Below are 21326 nucleotides of genomic sequence, written 5' to 3'. Positions count from 1 at the left end.
GAGGAAAAAGGATTTTTACATGATGAAGTTAAAAAAAAACACATCATATCAATATAAAGAGTATTTATTGAATCTACATCGCCAATATATACAACGAAACATTATTTAACAAAAATAAATAAATTAATAACTTATTCCAAGGAATATTAAAATTATTTGCTTCATCAAGTCCATCGACGAATTTAATTTCAAGTGAAAATGATATTCTGTTTCACAAATGTAAGAAGTTTTTATTAATTGATTTTTAAGACACCTTTTTTTTAGTCGCTTAAATCGTTAATGGACTATGAAGCTAGCTGTAAAACTATAGGTGCATCATAAAAATTATAAATCCTATAGGCCAAGAATCAAGATCTGCTACGTCAGTGATATTATATAAAGTTAATTTTATCATTGTTGCGACGTTCTTAAAACTATTCCTGAAACCATATTTTAGAAAAATTATGTGTTGTTTAAAAATGAATATGAAATAAAAATGTGCATTTCTGTCAAAAGGTTCTTTAATAATTTTGATAAATCATTCATGATATTCTCAATTGGACTATAGGAACCAGGACTATAAGCAATGGACTTTTTGCCATCGAAGAGTCAACAGCAGCAAGTAATTCCCTCTCGCTCTAGTAAATGAAATTAAACAGTGTTAGAAAGGAACAGGAATAGATAAATACAACAGTTTTTGAGAGGTCTCCCTTCAAAGACCGCTTTGGTAACATTAAGGTTATATTTAGATATATTATATTTTAAAGATGGCTATTAGTTAAGAATGCTTTTAAGAATAATTTTCTTGGTCTTTTAATCACAGACTATGTAAAAATACACAAAATTAGTAATATTACTAATTACTAGATGATTATGTGAAATTTATTGAAAAATGATGAATATAATATGGGTCTATATTTTAAAATATTTTAATGGTAGTATGAACACATTAGGGTATTTATACACCCATTCTTTATCAAAGGAACAATTTTATTGAATCAAGTGTACTATTATTTAATAGGATAGGTACTGCTTTAAAATAAAATTGTATGTTAAATAATATGGACTATGTTAATGCGGCGAAGATATTTCATATTAGTATTAGGTGCGAAAAAAAATCAAGATAGGTAAAATATATTCAACAAATGGCCACTATTATGTACATGACTCAATTTTACAGGTACATCTATTATATTTCAACTCTTTGATATGAGGTTTATTGTATCTTAGGTACTTATCGGTAATTATTTTTAATTGTTTGGGCTTTAAATTATAGAGATAATAATGGAAACTACCTATAAAATTAATTAAAATTTTAAGGATAAATAAGCCATAATCTTTAACAAGTTTAAATATTAGTTTGGTTTTAGAATTAGCTTATATTCAAGATTTCAGTAGAAAATGTAGAAATAAATCAAACTATTTATAAAAATAAACGCCTCCAGTTAAGAATCGACAAAAAAATCTGAAATATTTATTCATTGCTATCGTATAAATTTACGGATTAACATTTTTACAAAGCAAATAAATAAATATATTTATGTAAGATGTTTCTGGAATACATACTTGTGTTATTTTGGGAAACATATATAACTAAGTCTTTTACAATTATTAATGTAGCTGCAATAAATCTATTTGATATATGATCATGATTTTAGTGTTTTAAAATATATCTACAAAATGTAAACCTTAAGAATAGTTTTTCATAGAACACACAAGCGTAATATTGTGACTTTTCTACTGTATTTTTGGGAAAGGCTATTGGTCATGTTATAAGTTTAAACGTGTACATAAATTTTAAAAATGATATTAATATAATTGATTATTGATTAGTAGATAAATAAAATTATTATCCATTGATACTTAATATCGTGTGACGTCATTTTAATATTATTTATCGGGCCCCTTTTTAAAAAATATGGTACTTTCGATGGTTAGTCTGATTTTCTTATTCGAATACAGAAACCAGTGACATTCTTCTTCTTCTACTTCTCTTAATTAATGGCTCCACCCAATAAATATGGACTCCGCCAATGCAATGTCCAGTATATGTGGGAGATACAGGACTTAAATTTAAGTCAGTTAGACTTGTATGGTTGACACATTTACATTCTTACTATGTTCAAACCAAGGTTCAAACTAAAATTCAGCCATTTTGATTTTCATATGTGCCCTTTTAATATGATGGATATATGGTGATTTTTATCTTTGGAAAACGGTCGAAAAAAATGATATAAATACGAGGTTATCTATCCTTTGTGATATAATAATAAATGACTTGCTATAAATTATGTAAAATATTCAGATAAACGTATGTCATACAGATTGTATGATACTGACCAATAACCACCCCCTTTTAAAATGACGGAGCAACTACGTAAAAAGTGAAATATAAAAATTTAATTTCTTTATACAGTATAAAATATATTAAACATTTGTTAGGATATTTTGGTGTCTGCTTTTGTCTAAGGCATGTTTTGAAGGCATTCCTTGATTTGCGTCCAGGCTTGAAGGTTCTAAAAAGAAAAAAAATATTTTTTTCAATTAAGTAATGCTATACATAATTAGTAAATCTTTATGCGTGTAATTTTATTATTATTTACAATAAAATACCTTTTTAGCTGCTTTCACTTGCAAAGCGATAAAACTGACAAGTGATTCATGAAGGTCTTTATCCTTTTGTTTTTGGAAATATTCAATTTCAACAGCTGCTTTCTTTGAGAACTCCCTGAAAACGAAATCATATTAAACTAATTTTTATAAGATAATTGAATGTAGGTACTAAGAGATATTTATGAGAATTAGATCTTATTTGATAATGAGGGCCCAGCAGATTGCCGATGATTTAGGCAATCTAATGGGCCCTCTTCACAATCGGCAGAGTTGGGCGAGAAGAGGTAATCACGATAGCGTAGAGCCTAATGGTCTTATTACAAAACAATTTAAACACAGTCTATCTTTAAACCAGGGCAGATTCCTGGTTTAAAGATAGACTGTCACTTTAATAGTCGTCTATGTTAAATACGACAAAACCAGATTAAAGAGAACACACGCTTAAAGTTAAACCCTGTCTAAAGTTTTTTGTAGGTCCAGTCTGTGGGGAAATGTAAAAGCCTCTGCTCTACAAAAGGTGGCGTAGAAAATGTTTTGAAACAATATTGTTTAGGTATGAAAGGTTAATAAAAATCCAAGTTTTCGACCTTGACGGACCCAGGCGCTAGCCGCCATCTTGAATTAAAGGTGCTAAAATTAGGTATATTTTAAATAACTTCTCAATTGTTTACTAAATCACAAAAGTGTCTATGAGGGGTTCAAAGAAGACAAAATTACCTACATTTTTTTCATACATGATTATTCTGTAAGTCTTAAAGGTAAAAAGTTACAAGCGACGGAAATAATAATATTTACAGAAATCATATAATTTTAATTTTGTTTAAAAATTGTGCAGCAATCTTTTTTTATTCTTTTTGATGGCCTGGGCTGGTTAATGGTGGCTTCTTCATTATCGTCGCTGAAATTTTCTGTTTCATTGTCTGTATTTTTAGTTTCCAACCATGAAATTCCGTCGATTAAATTTACTTTTTATTGATAACTTTACGAATCGTTCATATCGGATATCTTCTAAGGATTCCTTATCCATGTCCCCTCCGTAAAAAGTTACTAGAAAGCGTGCTCCAGTGTCTTCGATTTCTTCTGGTCATGATGACGAAATTTCATGGTTGGAAACTAAAAATACAGACAATGAAACAGAAAATTTCAGCGACGATAATGAAGAAGCCACCATTAACCAGCCCGGGCCATCAAAGAGAATTAAAAAATGATAGCTGTACAATTTTTAAACAAAATTAAAATTATATGATTTCTGTAAATATTATTAGTTCCGTCGCTTGTAACTTTTTACCTTTAAGACTTACAGAATAATCATGTATGAAAAAAATGTAGGTAATTTTGTCTTCTTTGAACCCCTCATAGACACTTTTGTGATTTAGTAAACAATTGAGAAGTTATTTAAAATATACCTAATTTTAGCACCTTTATTTCAAGATGGCGGCTAGCGCCTGGGTCCGTCAAGGTCGAAAACTTGGATTTTGATTAACCTTTCATACCTAAACAATATCGTTTCAAAACATTTTCTACGCCACCTTTTGTAGAGCATAAATACCTACAGACTGGATTAAAATGTCTATGATCGGCCGTCATTGTAGATGTTTATTCATAATCGCCGTAATGGTGGCAAACATCGACTATCATTTATTGCGCGAACGCTACGAAGAGGGCCCATTAGCCTTTCCCAACCTTTTCCAAATGCGGACCCCTAAAAAAACTTATTCGAAATACTCAGATAGGTCAATCTATATTATTTAAAAAATTGATTGAATTGTTTTGTATGAAATAGCTTAGCCACCCATCACATGACAGAATGACAGATTTTATAACTGAAAAATACAAAGTCCGGCCGTCAGAATAGTCTGGTCACTAAGGCTTTCGTAATTTTCTTTATTTTTCCGCGGACCATGCTCGCGGAATCCCAGGAGTCCGCGGGCCCCAGGTTGGGAAAGGCTGCTGTACAGTATAAAAGTGCGTATACTCGTATACTGCAATGGTTTGTGGTAATGAAACACTTGACTCGACTGTAGGGTGTATTAGACCGGGAGATACTGACACAAAATTTCGAGTCATTTGTAACAGGATGGCGGTTCTACAGGGGTCTTAGTACGCAATGACAAAAAGAAAAATGATGGTGTGAACGCTGGTACCGGTGGGTTAGTCGCGTGGGCGTTAGTCGAACTCGTCGGAAAAATAGCGAAAGTCAAACGATTTGTAACACAAAAATTTTAGAATTTACCGATAGCCCATAAAAAAGAAGTAGGCGGTAGTGTCATGCCATACTTTTCCGGTATGACTTACAGCCCGCCATACCGACGCGAATGTGTTGATTTAAAAAAAACAATTATTCAACCATTTGTACCAAGCTAACTTTTGCACAGGTAACCATCGTCGTGCAGCCATTTACGAAAATCGCCATGCCATACTTTTCAGACGATTCCAAATGGTCGCCATACCGCCGAAAATCTGCAAAATTTTTTTATTTCGCCTATCTTTTTGTACCAGTATTGCATTTGGCTTTTTGGAGAGTATTTGATAAAATGTGACCATTAATATATTTGCCATACTTCTAGTAGGGGGAAAAAGTGCTGTCATACTTGAAAAATAAATTTATTATTAATTTATATAAGTGAAGATTTCCAACACCTAGATCTTTGAAATTTTGTATTTATATTCGTTGATCCTCAAACTTACAGGAAAAATAAGTGCCATACTGTTACAAATCGTTTGACTTTCGCTATTTTCCGATGAGTTCGACTAACGCCCACGCGACTAAGCCGCCGGTACCAGCGTTCACACCATCATTTTTCTTTTTGTCATTGCGTACTAAGAACCCTGTAGAACCGCCATCCTGTTACAAATGACTCGAAATTTTGTGTCAGTATCTCCCGGTCTATATAAAAATATATTGAACTGTTGTTACAACTGCACTTAAACTGAAGAACCATAGGACTATATAGTATGACGCACACATCCATACTAATATTATAAATGCGAAAGTAACTCTGTCTGTCTGTTACTCAATCACGCCTAAACTACTGAACCAATTTGCATGAAATTTGGTATGGAGATATTTTGATACCCGAGAAAGGACATAGGCTACCTTTTATTGCAAAATATGTACCACGGGCGAAGCCGGGGCGGACCTCTAGTACATAATCTACATCATACATTACACACTACAATACTAACTCGAGTTCCACCCGTGCGCGTTCTATAGCGAGCCTGTCAGCCGCGATCTTGGCGTCGAGCGCGCGCGTGCTCTGGTCGCGCACGATGTCGGGCTCCGTGGTGCCGAACAGCCGCGACATTATCCCGGACTTGCCGGCCGCAGCACGCGTGCGTTCCGCTATCCTGTGGATATAGAACATTGTTGAACTTCGATCTATAATCATAACTAGATACAGATAACGCGGCGAGAGTTTGGCTTTGACCGTTATTGCGCAGAAATCAGAAATTGGGTATCAACGGGCAATTAGCGGGGTGCGGGGCGGGGAAAAGTATTGTGTGCGTTGCGCAGTAATCCCCTCCACCCGAAGGTCAAAGCCAAACTCTCGCCTTGCGTACTGTACACAGAGTGATAAAATATCCTGACCACAACCCACCACCCACCAACACCCTGAGTTAAGTTTGGTGCTTGACGAATTAAAGTTGGATTGGAAATCCGAACTCATGCGAATAAGGTTGAATTTATTTTGTAGTTAAACAATTAATATTTGACAATACGTTTTGCTCTCACTCATGATCAGATTAACATATAATGTTAAAAACATTGAAAAACAGCATTCAAATTGAAAGATATTTTCGATATTTTTATAACATAAAAAAATAATCTTGTATTATTATAACGCATTTAAACACAGACAAAATATAATCAAAACTTACCGATTGTTCAAAGCATCATTAGCATTCTCAAGATTGCGTTGCAATGCTTCATGGTTCGCACACAATTGCTGCAAGGCCGCTGCAAAGAACAAATACTCCTTGAGCTGGTCTGCTAGTTGCTCTTCATCTTCAGCTATCGACTCTATTGAATCTGCTATGGAATCTGTAATGTATGGAAATTATCACTATGTTATTATATTAATTTGTTAGTTTTTAATCTATACTAATATTAGAGAATCTATACTACACTTAGATTGGTTGCAAATTTAATACGTGATATGAAATATTATATCGAAAACTTTCCCAAGTTTGCAGAACTTTTGGAATTTTTTTCACGACCATACAGCAATAAAATTGCAATTTTAACAATGTTCCGGACTGCGGACAAGGTTGCAAAATGAGATTTATTGTCGTCCCAATGAACCATTCACTTGACCGAAGTTTGAAAACTTTTGGAATTATTGTTAAATTTTCGATTTCGAATGTCGATTCTGACTGATGTATTTGTCAATTTTTGGTGGAGCATTTTTAGTGATCTGGGTAGGGAATATCAAATTTCCAAATTCAGTTATACATATATTTAACCCGGCGTCATTGAGGTTGGGTCAAAATGACCCGGCTTGTTTATAATTTACAATATCTTTGTAATTACGTGCACGATTGTGTTGTTCTTTGTAGTAGCTGGAGCTAATAATATACATTAAACGTTTTGAAAGTGAAATCCTTTCGAGGTCGAGTGTACTGGGAGCTACACGCGTGTATTTTCGAAAAAGGTAAATATGACCCATCCTCACAATTGATGTAACAATTTCGCGCCATGGCTAAGTTATCGATTTTTACTGTTGTGTATGATTTCTTGGTGTCTGCAAACATTTTTTTTGCTTATTTCAGTGAATTTAATGTTTTTGTTTGTCCAACAGGTACTTATTATAAAATAGGTACTATAAACGGATAGAATAGAAAATATCACGTATCATGGCGGGTTTAGACTCTTGTCTGACTCAGACTTACCTTAGTATGATGATGAAGTAGAAGAAGAGGATCATGTTAGAGTGCGGAGTGTGTTTCAAGCGGAGAAAAGTGAAAACCCGAATTCAATACCTTTTACAATAAAACTAAATATTTGGGTTGACGTCGCTGATGATCTTTGCGCCTCATATGATGTGAGTCGAAACTCCAAAAGTTGGCCCCTGACAATTTTTATGCCATGTTGGATACACAGGAATTAATGCGCTTATAATACGTCGCATAAATAAAAAACAAACCAAACGATAAGCGACGTAATTTTTTGAAAAACTTAGGTCTTGCTCTGGTCTTAGAACATTTGAAAATTCGCCAGGAATTGATCGATAGCAATGAAAAATGGGCAAAAGAATCAGATAATTTATTGGTGGATCATCAGAGGAGCCACTTGCAATTCCCGCAAAAGATGTTAAGTGTATCCGGAAATAAAAATAGTAAAACAAAACATTTTTGTCAATCTTGCCCTAAATTTATTTATCCTGAACGCATCATGGCTTTCTGTATTGATTTCATTTACAACGAAGATTCTAATTAGCTTTGTTAAAGTTTTTTTCTAATATATTTAGACTTAAGTTTATAAAAATGCTATTTGTAACCAAAATTACTGGTTATTAGCGTAGTAATGACATGAAAACGTAAGAGGTCTATATTTTGTTCCTATTTTTATGAGTTTATGCCAAAGTTGATTAAAGTGAATAAAACGTTGGTTAATTATTATTTTTATTTTATATTATCAAAACCAGAATACCTATAACCTATAATAATAACACAGAAAACTAATTTTCTCAAAAAGTTTAAAAATAACAACTATAAAATATATGGGTAATATTGACCCACCTCAACGTTCGCGTATCTGTTTTCTACCACAATGACGCCGGGTTAAGTAGGAAATATGTTATAAAAATATATTTGCATAATCTAGATTCTAGTTGATAAACTTAATTCTTATACACGTTATTAAGCATTTTATCACTTTTACATTATGTTTATGTATGTTAGAAAACTATACTTACCAAAATAATGCCCTGCTTTTTGTAGGCCATCACCCATTTCTTTCTCTATGACACTCCATTCACTAAATAGCTTGCCGTAGTTAGCATGAAGTTTGCATAGTGCATAATTCTTTTCTATTATTTTAGATCTGAAATATCCAATTTCATTATTTTCTACAATAATTAATTATCATTTATTTACAATATCAATGTGTATACTATCAAATATTCATTTTATGCACATACAAAAATTATTTTTTGAGAGAATTTGTACATCAATGAAAATTAAATTAAAAAATAATACCTAGTATAAAGAAAATTTCCTAAATTAGCCTCTAGTTGTTTCCCATAGTTTTTAACGCTATCAATTTCTGGATCTGGTTTTTTGAGCCTTATTGATACTGACAATGATTTTATTTTGTTTTCAGCTTGCAGAATATATCCTGTGGAAGAATAATTAAGAATTCGAAATAAAGATGAAACAATATTGAATGAAATACATAGAATTTAAGAATAGTATCCAAATATTAAAAAGTTATAGGCCGGAAGATACTGACACAAAATATTGGGTCATTTGTAACAGTATGGCGGTTCTTCAGGGGTCTAAGTATGCAGTGACAAAAAGAAAAAAAGATGGTCAGAGCACTGGTTCCCGCGGCCCAGTCGCGTGGGCGTTAGTTGTATTGAAATGAGAGCAAGCACCTCATATATATTATATACTAGCGGTCCGCCCCGGCTTCGCCCGTGGTACATGTTTACGTTTTCTCTACATAAGAACTATCCTCGTACTTCAAGGAATATAATAAAAAAAAGAATTATCGAAATCGGTTCAGCCGTTCTCGAGTTATGCGCTTACCAACACATTTTGCGATTTATTTTTATATATAAAGATACAGGGTCACTTGTAGAACAGCAGCAACCCCGCAGGACAAGATATCTAATATCATAAGTAACACAACAACAAGTAAGTATTTTAACTACATACATACCACTGTCAGTAATAGTTTCTCTCCATCCGTGCTCCTGTTGCAGAAAACTGATGAACTGGTCATCAAAACATAGCCGAGGGTGTGAGGCAACCCGCAGTAGGAAGTTCTCGAGGCCAGCTCGACGACGCTCTATGAATTCAGGGTCTGTTGTGTCACATTTCCTCCATGCATATAGAATCTGAAATGATGTTAGCATTTTTCTGTGTCATGTCTTGTTTTAGTCAACAAAATATAGAATATGACTGAATAAGGTAGCACAAGTTCTTTTTATATCGTACTAGCTGCGCTCCGCGGTTTCACCTGCGTGGCTCCGCTCCTGTTGGTCGTAGCGTGATGATATATTTTTAGCCTTCCTCAATGCTATCTAACACCGAAAGAATTTTTCAAATCAGACCAGTAGTTCCTGAGATTAGCGCGTAAAACAAACAAACAAACAAACTCTTCAGCTTTATAATATTAGTATAGATTGAACTCTTCAAATAATATATATATTCTGTATGTATAATGTTAATCCTTATTAAACTAGTTTATAACTAAAACTGAGTTTTAATTTGCCTTTCCTAGTAGTTTTATTTAATTCTAATGTATGTTTAATCAAGATTGAAAATTATCTTATAGGAGCTGTGCTGAGGATTACTAGACTATTATTAAATAATAGTAAAAAAACTACTCACTCTTTTTTCAGGCAATGGCGGAATAACTACATGTGGATATGTAACTTGTAAATAGTCATGAATCTGTTCAAACTCTGTGTATCGGCGCCATATCATACTTATTTTGGATTGCACTAGTTTATATTCTGGGTCTGTTACTCTGAAAACAAATTAAGCATATTATGACGTTTAACCCATTGACCACCGTAAGCCCCGATCGGGGCGCGACACAATAGATTTTCTATTGTGTCTGTGATTCCGAGGACTGATGGATTAATAATAAAATAAGTAAATGATTTTTCTAACGTACTTAATAGACAAACAAAATAAAACATAAAGAAATTAGAAAGTATTGTTATGAATTTTAGAGTTAGAAAACTAGTTGTTAATTATAAGCAAGACTATAAAACCTTTTATATTTTCCTGGTAAAGAGAATGTAGTTGTTAGCGATAATTAACGAGATGCTTATCAAGATGATAGCTTTGTTACGAGGATAAGTAATGAAATGAGGTCTTACTTTACATCAATTAAGTACACAGTATAATGATCTCGTACATGCAGTGTTCCGTTAGCCCGTTTCTCTGATTCCACTATTGATATATCAACATGCTTAATTAATGTATCCTAAAAATATAAAACATTTTTAATATAATTAAAAGTAGGCGGTCTTGAACTGACAATCAAAAAGATTAGGTACTTGGTTTTCAAAAGTATCTACAGTCTGGATTTCACACTCCGATTTCGGTAATTTGATCGGCGAATTATCTGCCGACATTTTTACAAGCTCCTATATTTTGTTTAGCTGGTTATCTTGAAAAAACAATTGTATCACAAAACTGTTGTGTTTACAGAATAAATTGATGACTGATGGGTGAAAACTGAAATGTCACGAGTGTTGACAGTTGACATTGACAGGAATATATAGATGCATTATGTATGGAACAGACTAAGAAAAGTATTATAGTTTTGTAATAAAATAGTTTACTATAGGTCTACCAGAATCTGATGGCATATTTATATTTAAAAAATTAAAGATTTTCATGTGGCAACTTAATTTGACAACTATCAAATTGGTTGTCAAATTATTTGTTTTGATGATAAATTTTTAGGATTTTGTCTTCAAAATCTTCTAAATGTCGATAAAACCGCTGCGATCACAAGCAAGAGGTGTTGTTTACAATGTGTATAGAAAAATATTCGATGAAGAAGGGTCAAACTCATCACAATTTTCAATTTTAAAGCGCGTGAAAGATTTTATTGCTAAGTTGGACTTACCCGTTTTGATACTTTAAATTAAAAATGTTATAAATAGGTATATAATATTGTTTGTTGATTAAAATATAATTTTATGAAAACTTATAACAGGAGTTTCCAATTCGGCTATTTGTCAAGTCCAAGGTGTACACGGTACAAGTCAATTTTATAATGTGTTAAATCTTACGAAAATAAACATGATTTTATTTTATTATTGTTTTATTTTATAAAAAATTATAAACAATCGTTAAATATAGTAAATAAGTTTTGATCTGCATTATCATTACATCCATATTTTCCATAGAAATCTAAATAACAAGACACATAGAAGTGCTGTAATGTCATAATTCGTATGAAAACCGCTGTCGCCAAAATCAACACATTCAAACCGAAAGCTAAACAGTACACACAAGTAAACTATGCCTTTTATTGGACAGCTTGATTTTAGTGAAAACTAACTTATCTATTGAATTAAGCTTTTGAATATGTATCCTAACGCACGAATTTACGGTTTATTTTAGAATAACATCCCTAAGTATATGAGACTTTTTGCTCCAATACGAACAAACGTGATAATAAGAATGGTCGACTGTGTCATTCATTGTTATTTCGATTACTATGGTGACACTCGTAATACTTGTAAATATTCTATAATTTTAAGGAAAAACGGCATTATTTCTAAAAAAAAATATTTTCCGATGAAATATTATTCCTTTATAAGTATAATTACAACTTGTGGAAGAATATCCGCAATGGAAATTGCTGAAACACACCATGTATACACTCATACGTCTCCAGAGCAACTGAACAGTGACGAATGCACTGGTGATGTGCAAATCACCTGAGTGGCGACAAGGTCACGCACGCTTACGACTTCTAGTGTCTTGTTATTTAGATTTCTATGATATTTTCACATGCCATAATGATATATTATATTCAAATTGTAGGTAATACATAATATTATGTATTACCTTTAGAAAAGTAATATGTATATTATACATGTAATAAGTACCTACATAATATTACGTGGATATCTCATTATTAAATACAGTATTATCCACTTGTGTAACATAACTAATGATATTGAGGACAAAATAAAAAATACGCAGTATCAAGATCGTTCAGTCCATTTTCCCTAGGGTTGCACACTCAAAATTTTGATTTCCCTAATTGCCATCAGATTCTGGTTTACCTATATCAATATTAAGATCAATATACTCTCATGGAAAAAATATATATTTAGCTACAGTTAAAAATAGCATGAATATTGTACGTAAGAATTAAGTATTCGGAAAGATTTTTATTTGTTATAAGCTTTCCGCCCTAGGCTTTGCTCGCTTTATGTAAAACAATAAAATATTATTATCTATTAAAAAAAACACAGAAAAAATCTGTCCTTTTAAAATCACATATCTCTATCTCTATCTATAAATAAAACCATCAAAAAGCTGCTCACAAAAGCTCAAAAATCACGAAAATAACCCGAAAAGGTAGAAACGAGTGTTATAATACCACACAAAAAGCAAATGAGTAAGAAATTTCTACTCATGCAGGAGTACCGTGGCAGGTAGGTATTTCTTCGAATCTCATATTATTATATTAGGTCACATTATTGATACATGAGTAAAAGCCCTAAAAAAGTTTATTTGAGCTATCAGAAATTGAGGGTAGGTATTTTACTATTTTTGAGCTGCTGCTGCGTGATAAATATTTTATAGTTGTAAAGATCTATAACTATACAATTGGGCGAAAAAGTAGCTAATTGGAATTTAAAAATTCGAAGTGGTTCATTATGGATTTTCCTATGGGATATAGGTAAATGTTTTATCGCAGTAAATAGTAGATAGTGCATACAACTCCCACTCCGTAGTCTCCTAACTATCTTTACCAAAAAATATTCGTATCTCTACCACAAAACCTCTCCGTTTCGACGTGAAAGAAAGACAAACGAAAAAAAAATCACTTTCGCAAAAATAAAAAAGACTCTTGTGGTATAAATACAATATATTATGTTGGGCAGAACTGAAGGCAGAAATGATGGGGCAAAAATTATTGTGAAACTAATTTTACTTGAAAAAATGTTGAGACTCAAAATCAATTACCACCATTTAAGCATACAATAAATTGTATAAGGTCGGTAAATAATAGAAAAATGCTAAAAGAAAAGTAGGTAGGTACTAGAACGTCAATGCAAATCGCAAAGCATCAAAATTAACCGTATAACTTAGAACTACGTCAACAACAATGATTCAAGAATTTTTAATAAAAAAGTAAGACGGCCCTCCAGATAGGTCTCGAAAATTATAATTAAAAGAGAACAATAAAGTAAAGATAAAGGAATTACCTTAAATTATCGAAAACAACGGTACCTACGTAAATGTAATTTAGACGTAACACTGAAAAGCCTCGAACAAATCAGTGCTAAGTAATCAGTTTTGTTTTAATTGCGATGTCGTAGATTAAACAGTCAGGCCGATGTCGTTCTCATAATGAAACGACAAATGGTCTGCATTTTAATGGTGACTGTTTCGAGCTGTTTAGAAGGAAATGAGTTGCTGTTGTCTAGTCGTAGCTAACTTTGGTTTCCGTTATTTTGTTAGTATTAAGTGCTTGATGTTATGTTGATGGTAGTTAATGAGGATTATTAACAAAAGTTTCTCTTATGGAAATGTAGATAGGACGGGTATCTAGTACATGCTTAAAATGTGAAGAATCATGTTCTGACCTTATCATTTCTTCCTACGTAAGTACCCTGCCCACGCCACCGATTTCAACTTTGAAAGTATATTTTAAGCTGAACTTTAATACATTTTCTTACATAATAGTGCCCTTAATTACTCCTTATACTATAAAAAGTAAAGCGATGTAGAAGTAAGAGTGCAGAAGTATATTGGTCCATTGGGGCCTATAATTATACCTCCACTGGGCCCCATTTGTGTGGCTAAGAATTATTATCGTCAATATTTTCTTTTACTTGATAATAAAATTGTTAACCAAAAGCATAGGCTAAATAACAATAAGTTGAATGTTAAATATATTCATAATAATAATATAATACCTAGGTAAAGTATTTTACTAGATAGGTACCAGATTTTAACTCCAGATTTATGCAAAATAATTTATAAGAAAGAAAACTTGAAAGCTCTTGATTTATAAAAGCGATCAGCAATAAATCAATTGGCTGCAATCAGAGTTCATTGTTATCGTAGAATATAAAAGTAGGATTCAATAAGGCAAGAAACGTAGGTATTTCTTCAAAAAGAAATGGAAATTAGTTTATTCTTTGATCCTTTGATGGTACAAGCGGTGTAATAGCAATTAGACTGCCGTTGTGAGTATAATTTCTTCTTGGAAATTGTACCTAGATGCTCATATTGACTATATAACTGTTTGTTACTACTTACCTGCTTTATTTATAAAGCAGCCTTTGTGGTATCCTGCCACGTATAAGTTATACAACGAGTTATTTTTTCAGAAGCAGAAATAACTTAAACAAAATTTAAGTGCACCTTCTCTACATCTTGTGTTACCTACAGTTTCACGTTAGTTATCAGTCTTTATACTCGTATATATTTTGTAATATGAAATAACAAAAAAAATCTTTCGTATTAAGTTGGAACAGAAACTAATCCACATTTCGTCCGCAAAAGTAATGAGAGGAACGCAAATACGTCCGCGCCGTGCCTCAGGTGCCGATTTGGCAGATCAATTTTATTTAGCTAAAGAAAATATTTTCATAAGAATTTCATTTTTCTTCTAAGACGTAGACATATTATTATCGCAAGGACGCATTTGTTTAAAAAATGCAATGTGCAAAGTTCACCGCGACATGGCAGTTAAATATTTTACATTTTAAACTACGCTTAGGTAATCGTTTATAAGTATAGTGTTATATCAATAGGAATGTCTTGAATGAATGAATTTCATTCATTCATTCAATGTCGTTGATTATATTACGATATAAGTATATCCCGCCACACGATCCATATATTTCCTATGATTTAATTTTTCCATTTTAAACTTTGTTTAATAATTAATACCATGCTACATATTAGATTACATACTATAATATTATACTCTATATTTTATATTTCAGCAGAAAATATAAAGAAGTTGGCAGCTCAAAATTTTATAACAGAAGAAAAATTAGCCATTCTTGCAGCAGCAAATCGTGGAAGATGATTTATATGCAAAGCTTTCACACGCTAAGTGCATTACGATTTACGAACAACTGCTGTAGAAGACCACGATAGAGTTGACCGACCAGTTAACGTAATATTCCTACAGATAAAAGCGTGATATTGCATCCATTTATCACTATATGAACGTCATAGAGAAGTCCAGTCACTTGAATGTTTCAGTACTACATATTTAATGAATAATTACGTTATCATAACGAAGAATATATTGCACTAGCTTTCCGCCCGCGGCTTCGCCCGCTTTGTCTAAAACATAATAAATTATATACTAAAACAAGAGGAAGCTCTTGAATCACTCTATCTATTAAAAAAACCGCATCAAAATCCGTTGCGTAGTTTTAAAGATTTAAGCATACGCCATACATAGGGACATAGGGACAGAGAAAGCGACTTTGTTTTATACTATGTAGTGATGACGCATAATCAAAACAATCTATTAATTCCATACGCAACCGGCGAATTTATGTATGGAATTGTAGAATGTATGTATTTATAACATTATTTTTTCTTTTAATATTTTATTCGTACTTCGCTTGATATCGCAAACATTTTTAATCAACGACGCGCACGTCACCAACGTGAATAATGTTTGACACTGCTTAACTGTTAGAGCGAGCGCGCACGAGCAACTTTGTCTCCGCAACTATTTTGTCTCTCCCATCAATTTGTATGGGGAGTTGCGTCGCTACGTGCGCGCACTTTCATACTAGCCCATGGGTGAAGAGACAAAATAGTTGCGGAGACAAAGTTGCTCGTGCGCGCTCGCTCTTAACATACAGAAATTTTGTCTGTAGTCTAAGAGCTAGCGCGCACGAGCAACTTTGTCTCCGCAACTATTTTGTCTCCGCAACTATTTTGTCTCTCCACCCACGGGCTAGTATGAAAGTGCGCGCACGTAGCGACGCAACTCCCCATACAAATTGATGGGAGAGACAAAATAGTTGCGGAGACAAAGTTGCTCGTGCGCGCTAGCTCTAAGATTTGGTGACTAAAAAGTAATTAAAAATTTAAATAAAGACTTTATTAAAATCCAATGATTGGATCATGTATGTTGCTACGCTAGATGAGCTAGAAAAAATGCGAAATCAAATCAAAGTCTAAATATTTCAATAAAGTAGGTAAATAGCGATAAATGAACGCGAGGCATTTTTATAGATACCTAGATGTAATAACTAATACCTGTCGATAGATAATATTTGCCCGACACAATTTTAACTGAAAATTATCAAATTTACGAAATAAACGCAACAAAAATAAAAATAAAATATTCGTGGCGCGTTACTAATGGTTACCTACTAAGTACTTATTTATTTATTCCCAAAATATATTTTATCCCATATATTTCGCGGAAATGTTTTTGATAAAATTTGAGTGAATTTGATTTTCTATGTAACATGATACAGTCTTCTCTTTTTGAATAGAAATGTGCGTGGGTGATTTAAACCTCTGTGAATACGATTTGTTTAGTTTAACGAAATGTGATATTTTATGGTAAACATTATACTAATTGAAATACTTGAAACAGAGTTTCTCTTTAGAATATAAGGGCTCTCGAAATAGAAGGGCTTTAAGAACATAAAAGTACTTGGGCATTTAAGCAAATATAATTGTTTTTAATGAGTCATCCATAAATATTTAACCACGTTTAATGAATAGATTCATAAACCTCTTCTTCAAAGTGTTTCATAAATTTTGTGATATCTAAGTAATGTAACTAATTCAATTGTTTTGTTGCCAGCACTTGGGACTAATTTATTTTAGTCTGTATTTTCATAGGCTCGTTTCCACGATGACGTGACTTGCTTGAAAAATTTTCCCCTAATGCTGAGACATCGCGCGCCGCCGCCTCATCAACCAGCTAAATGGCATAGAAGATAAATAAAACTCGAGAATTCCTTGTGTAAAAGAGAGTTTTCAGAGAGTTAATACTTTTTATTATTAGATGCTTTCATTCAATTGCCTGCTGGACGAAATAAATGTTACAATGAAAATAACAACGGAGATTGACTATTAGAACTTATTTGGATTATTATCAACTTAGGCAAGTATATTTTAAATTAGGACATATTTTAGTAAAAATAACACCTATTGTACTTGTAAGTATTTGTAAGTTATTTCTAACAACATTTCACTGAAGTATTAACTCGAGTAGTTATCTGTTGACATTCTCTGATATTGTGCTTGTATGTAAGCAAACAACACATTATAATCTATTATGGGCATATTATATTACGTTCACTCAGACAAAGGTTAAAATCGAATTAGTTTTTACAGATATTTCGACCTCTGCCTACAAATTTACATACATTCCTATTCATCTTGGCTCTAATTCTTTAATATTAATAAATAGAAAAAGTAAAGACAAATAATGAATTCATGATTTATTTCTATTAATATTTCGAGATTAGACTTGTGAATTTCTGAAAAGTCCTTACAGTCTGGCGGTCAAAGAACAACGAAGGATTCATTGGATATTAACATTATTGAATTATAAAGTGCCTATTTACTTTGAAAATATTAGTACCTACTTAAGTTTTAATGTTAATGCTAAAGAACTCGGAGGATTACTGAAAAATGTAAAACAAATATAATAAAAAACTAATTATCTTTAGGTATACTAACATCTGTTGATACAATATTATGTTTATTGTCTATCTTAATATATATATAAATCTCGTGTCACAATGTTTGTCCTCAATGGATTCCTAAACCACTTAACTGATTATAATAAAATTCGCACACCATGTGCAATTCGATCCAACTTGAGAGATAGGAATTAGGATATAGTTTAAGGTGATGAATTAATTTTTCTAACATTTACGGCCCTTTTCAAACCTTCCTAATTTTTATATTATTAAAGTTGTCGTGATGAAAATTCTTGACAAGAAAGTTCAATAGTAACACAATACGTCTACCGTTTTAGAAACATGATTCCATGATATTTTCTCGATAGAAAAAAAATACAAAGTTATCATTGTTATTTTTTTTTAATCTCTGGCATCTTCAAAATAACAAACGTAAAGTTACGACTTTTTGGATATTAACTATAAAATATACAACCTATACGTCTACCGTGTTAGAATTTTGAAATATGCGATGGTTTTGAAATAAACAAGAAATACTTGAAATTAGCGCGCGACCAGCCAATATAGCGAGAGCCGCTCTGTACCTTCCTACCCCGATCGCTGCACGAGTCATTCCCGCTACGGCTGTCACACGGGGAACTTGTGTCGCTCGCGCAATCGTAAAAAAGGGTGACAACACGATAAGACAAAATAAGACAAATAGGGACAATAAAGAAAATAAGAAGAAGAAACATAAAGGTTGGAGGAAAAAGAATGCTTACAATTGGAACAAATTAATGAAGTAAGTTGGTTTTATTTTAAATTTGATGATAATTGTATTATAGACGATGTTTGATATGTACCCCTGTTTTAAGTACATAACGAATGTGTAAGATTTTTTCATTTATAGCATAAATAATCTTTTCAGAAATCCGGAATCCAGAAGGAAAATAAACCCACTGATTGTTCACAATGTGAATCCACTCCTTCGTAAGTACCTTTATTCAGTCAAAAATGTATGTTATCAAAGCTCTACTGGTTTTATCGCATGATTCCATTTTTAGCAAAAAGCAACAAAGTGCAAAGAAATAAAAAATCATGGTGAACTTAGTGGAAGTATGGCGGACATAATATGGAACAGGAGCTCATTGGAGTAGTATTATATTTAAAAAAAATACGAAATAATTTCAAGAATTACATTTCTTAGAAGGTGGTAGATAAGTATGTTGTATAAAGAATTTGATGTTGATATTTATTTCATTTATACTTACTACACCTGTGCGGGAAATTGCTTAGTAATAAAACAGGTTTATATTCATATTTACATAGTAATGTGAGTTTTCATTTCGAAAAATTTTGTGTAAGTATATTAAATTGAGTTCCTGGGTGATCTGGAAACACAATTGGGCCCGGAAGATGGCGCTGCAGTCACTCCTCCTAATGACATGAACCGATTTGGATGAATATTTGTGTGCACATTTCATTTTTGTGTGATGATTGGTTGATTCGCTTTCACATTAGCTAATATTATGTATTTTTGTTGTTAGAAAGTAAACTTAATTTAATGTTTATAATACATTATTATTGGTATAAATAAGCCAGTGTTCGTCTCACATTGCTGTACCTGCCTACCTACCCTACCAGGGCCTAACTTTGTTCTGGCTATTTTATTTTGATTATTTGTAATGAATAATTACAATTATAATAGAGTGCAAAAATAAATACATGCGTCAATATATTTTGTGTTTTTTTAAACAATTTTTTTATTTAAAAAAATATCATTCCGACCGCGGCTTTGCCCGCGTGGAATTAGATTATATCGTGAATCCTGTCTTATCCCACAGAAGTGTTCAGTTCGGATAAAAAGTATCCTTTGTGTAAATCCAGGCAATTAGCTATATTTTATCAAAATTGGTAATGTAGTCTTGACGTGATTAAGTAACAACTAACAAAAAAATATACAAATTAACATCCAAAGTTTCGCATCAGTTTTACTGTATTAGTGATATCTTCCACTCTTGACTTTGACTGAGAAGAATTAGGGTTTATAACTTCTTTCAGAAATAGTACCTTTCATTTCTGGGCATGATGTAATATCTACGTCAGCATCAAATTCTATCTAAATCCATTCAGTAGTCCGCGTTATTGAGTACCATTTCATTTTTTCAGAGTAACAATATTTTTTGTTATTTTAAAGATTATTTATAACCTGTATTATTTTGTAATAAAGTAAACATTACGAAATAATAATAATTATTAATAATGTCTAAGTAGTTGTTAAAAAGAAGATTATTTGTTTATAAGCAAGAAAATAAAACCAATAAATCAACAATTAAATATATGTATAAGAATATTATAACTGTATGACGACTCCATACATGTTTGTCCCGAGTCGGCCAGCGGCAGCGCGGCGAGTTTGCAAGAATGACTTCGCGCACACCCGCGTTCGCGATAGCGAGCTATTAGACTCCGCCCGCCAAGCAGTAGATTTTTTTTTGTGTATCGTCTTAAACATGTAGGTACCACGGGCGAAGCCGGGGCGGACCGCTTATAGTACTCTATAATATTATGTTGAACCACTAAAGAATAGTTCCATAAGTAAGTATAGATACAATGAGTAAGTATACAAAGGCCAGGATACAGTAATTATAAATAACAAACATGTGCAAAGTTATTAGCGGAAGTTCAAGACAATGTTAAATAACTTCATTACTTCGTGGTAGATTCGATAAATTACTAAACTCATTCAGTTACCGCATTTCCTCCACTAAACTATTAAACTAACTAACGTTTATTAATTTCTTTAGAAACTATGTAATTATTTACAAACGCTGTTTATCTTTTACTTGCGGTAATTTTCTATGAAATATACAGTATTTCTATTGGTAAATATCAAGAAGTTACTGCACTCGAGCTTTGGAATCCATATGCAAATAAATAAATGAATGAAAAGAAAAGAAATGAAAAAAGCTTGTAATTACGAGGATACTTAAAAGATTATTCATAGAAAAACCTTTCCATACTTAGGTATATTATAATTAATGTGAAAGTATGCCTGTTTTTGTTTACGTTTTTACGGCTAAGCGATTTGGATAATATAAAGGTAACTAACTTTCCGCCCGCGGCTTCGCCCGCGTTTTCAAAGAAAATCCCGCATTGTTCCCGTTCCCGTGGGATTTC

At 32.4% G+C, this 21326-nt stretch overlaps 1 protein-coding gene and 2 long non-coding RNA genes across 3 annotated transcripts in view; 1 reads left to right on the top strand and 2 right to left on the bottom strand.

The window, feature by feature from the left end:
* Window positions 1–21326, bottom strand: part of LOC149485333 (uncharacterized) — a 316030-nt gene that overhangs the window by 55504 nt on the left and 239200 nt on the right. The window lies entirely within an intron of this gene.
* On the bottom strand, window positions 49–11017 carry LOC149485344 (sorting nexin-4-like). Its single transcript, XM_089700132.1, has 10 exons — window positions 10827–11017; window positions 10647–10753; window positions 10150–10288; window positions 9476–9653; window positions 8791–8929; window positions 8508–8635; window positions 6472–6634; window positions 5779–5940; window positions 2593–2707; window positions 49–2495 (listed from the first exon to the last, which is right to left on the bottom strand). The coding sequence occupies exons 1-10, from the start codon at window positions 10902–10904 to the stop codon at window positions 2445–2447; spliced, it is 1260 nt and encodes a 419-aa protein (XP_089556258.1). The 5' UTR covers window positions 10905–11017; the 3' UTR covers window positions 49–2444.
* On the top strand, window positions 18375–20192 carry LOC149485343 (uncharacterized). The gene is made up of 3 exons (XR_016316209.1): window positions 18375–18948; window positions 19075–19136; window positions 19211–20192. It is a non-coding gene; the product is annotated as an uncharacterized LOC149485343 (long non-coding RNA).

This window comes from Colias philodice, chromosome 10 (assembly GCF_061535455.1).
Source record: "Colias philodice isolate Cphi_HAF_F1 chromosome 10, ilColPhil1 Martin Lab GWU primary, whole genome shotgun sequence".
Taxonomy (NCBI): Eukaryota; Metazoa; Arthropoda; class Insecta; order Lepidoptera; family Pieridae; genus Colias; species Colias philodice.
This window is presented reverse-complemented; position numbering and strand designations above follow the sequence as displayed.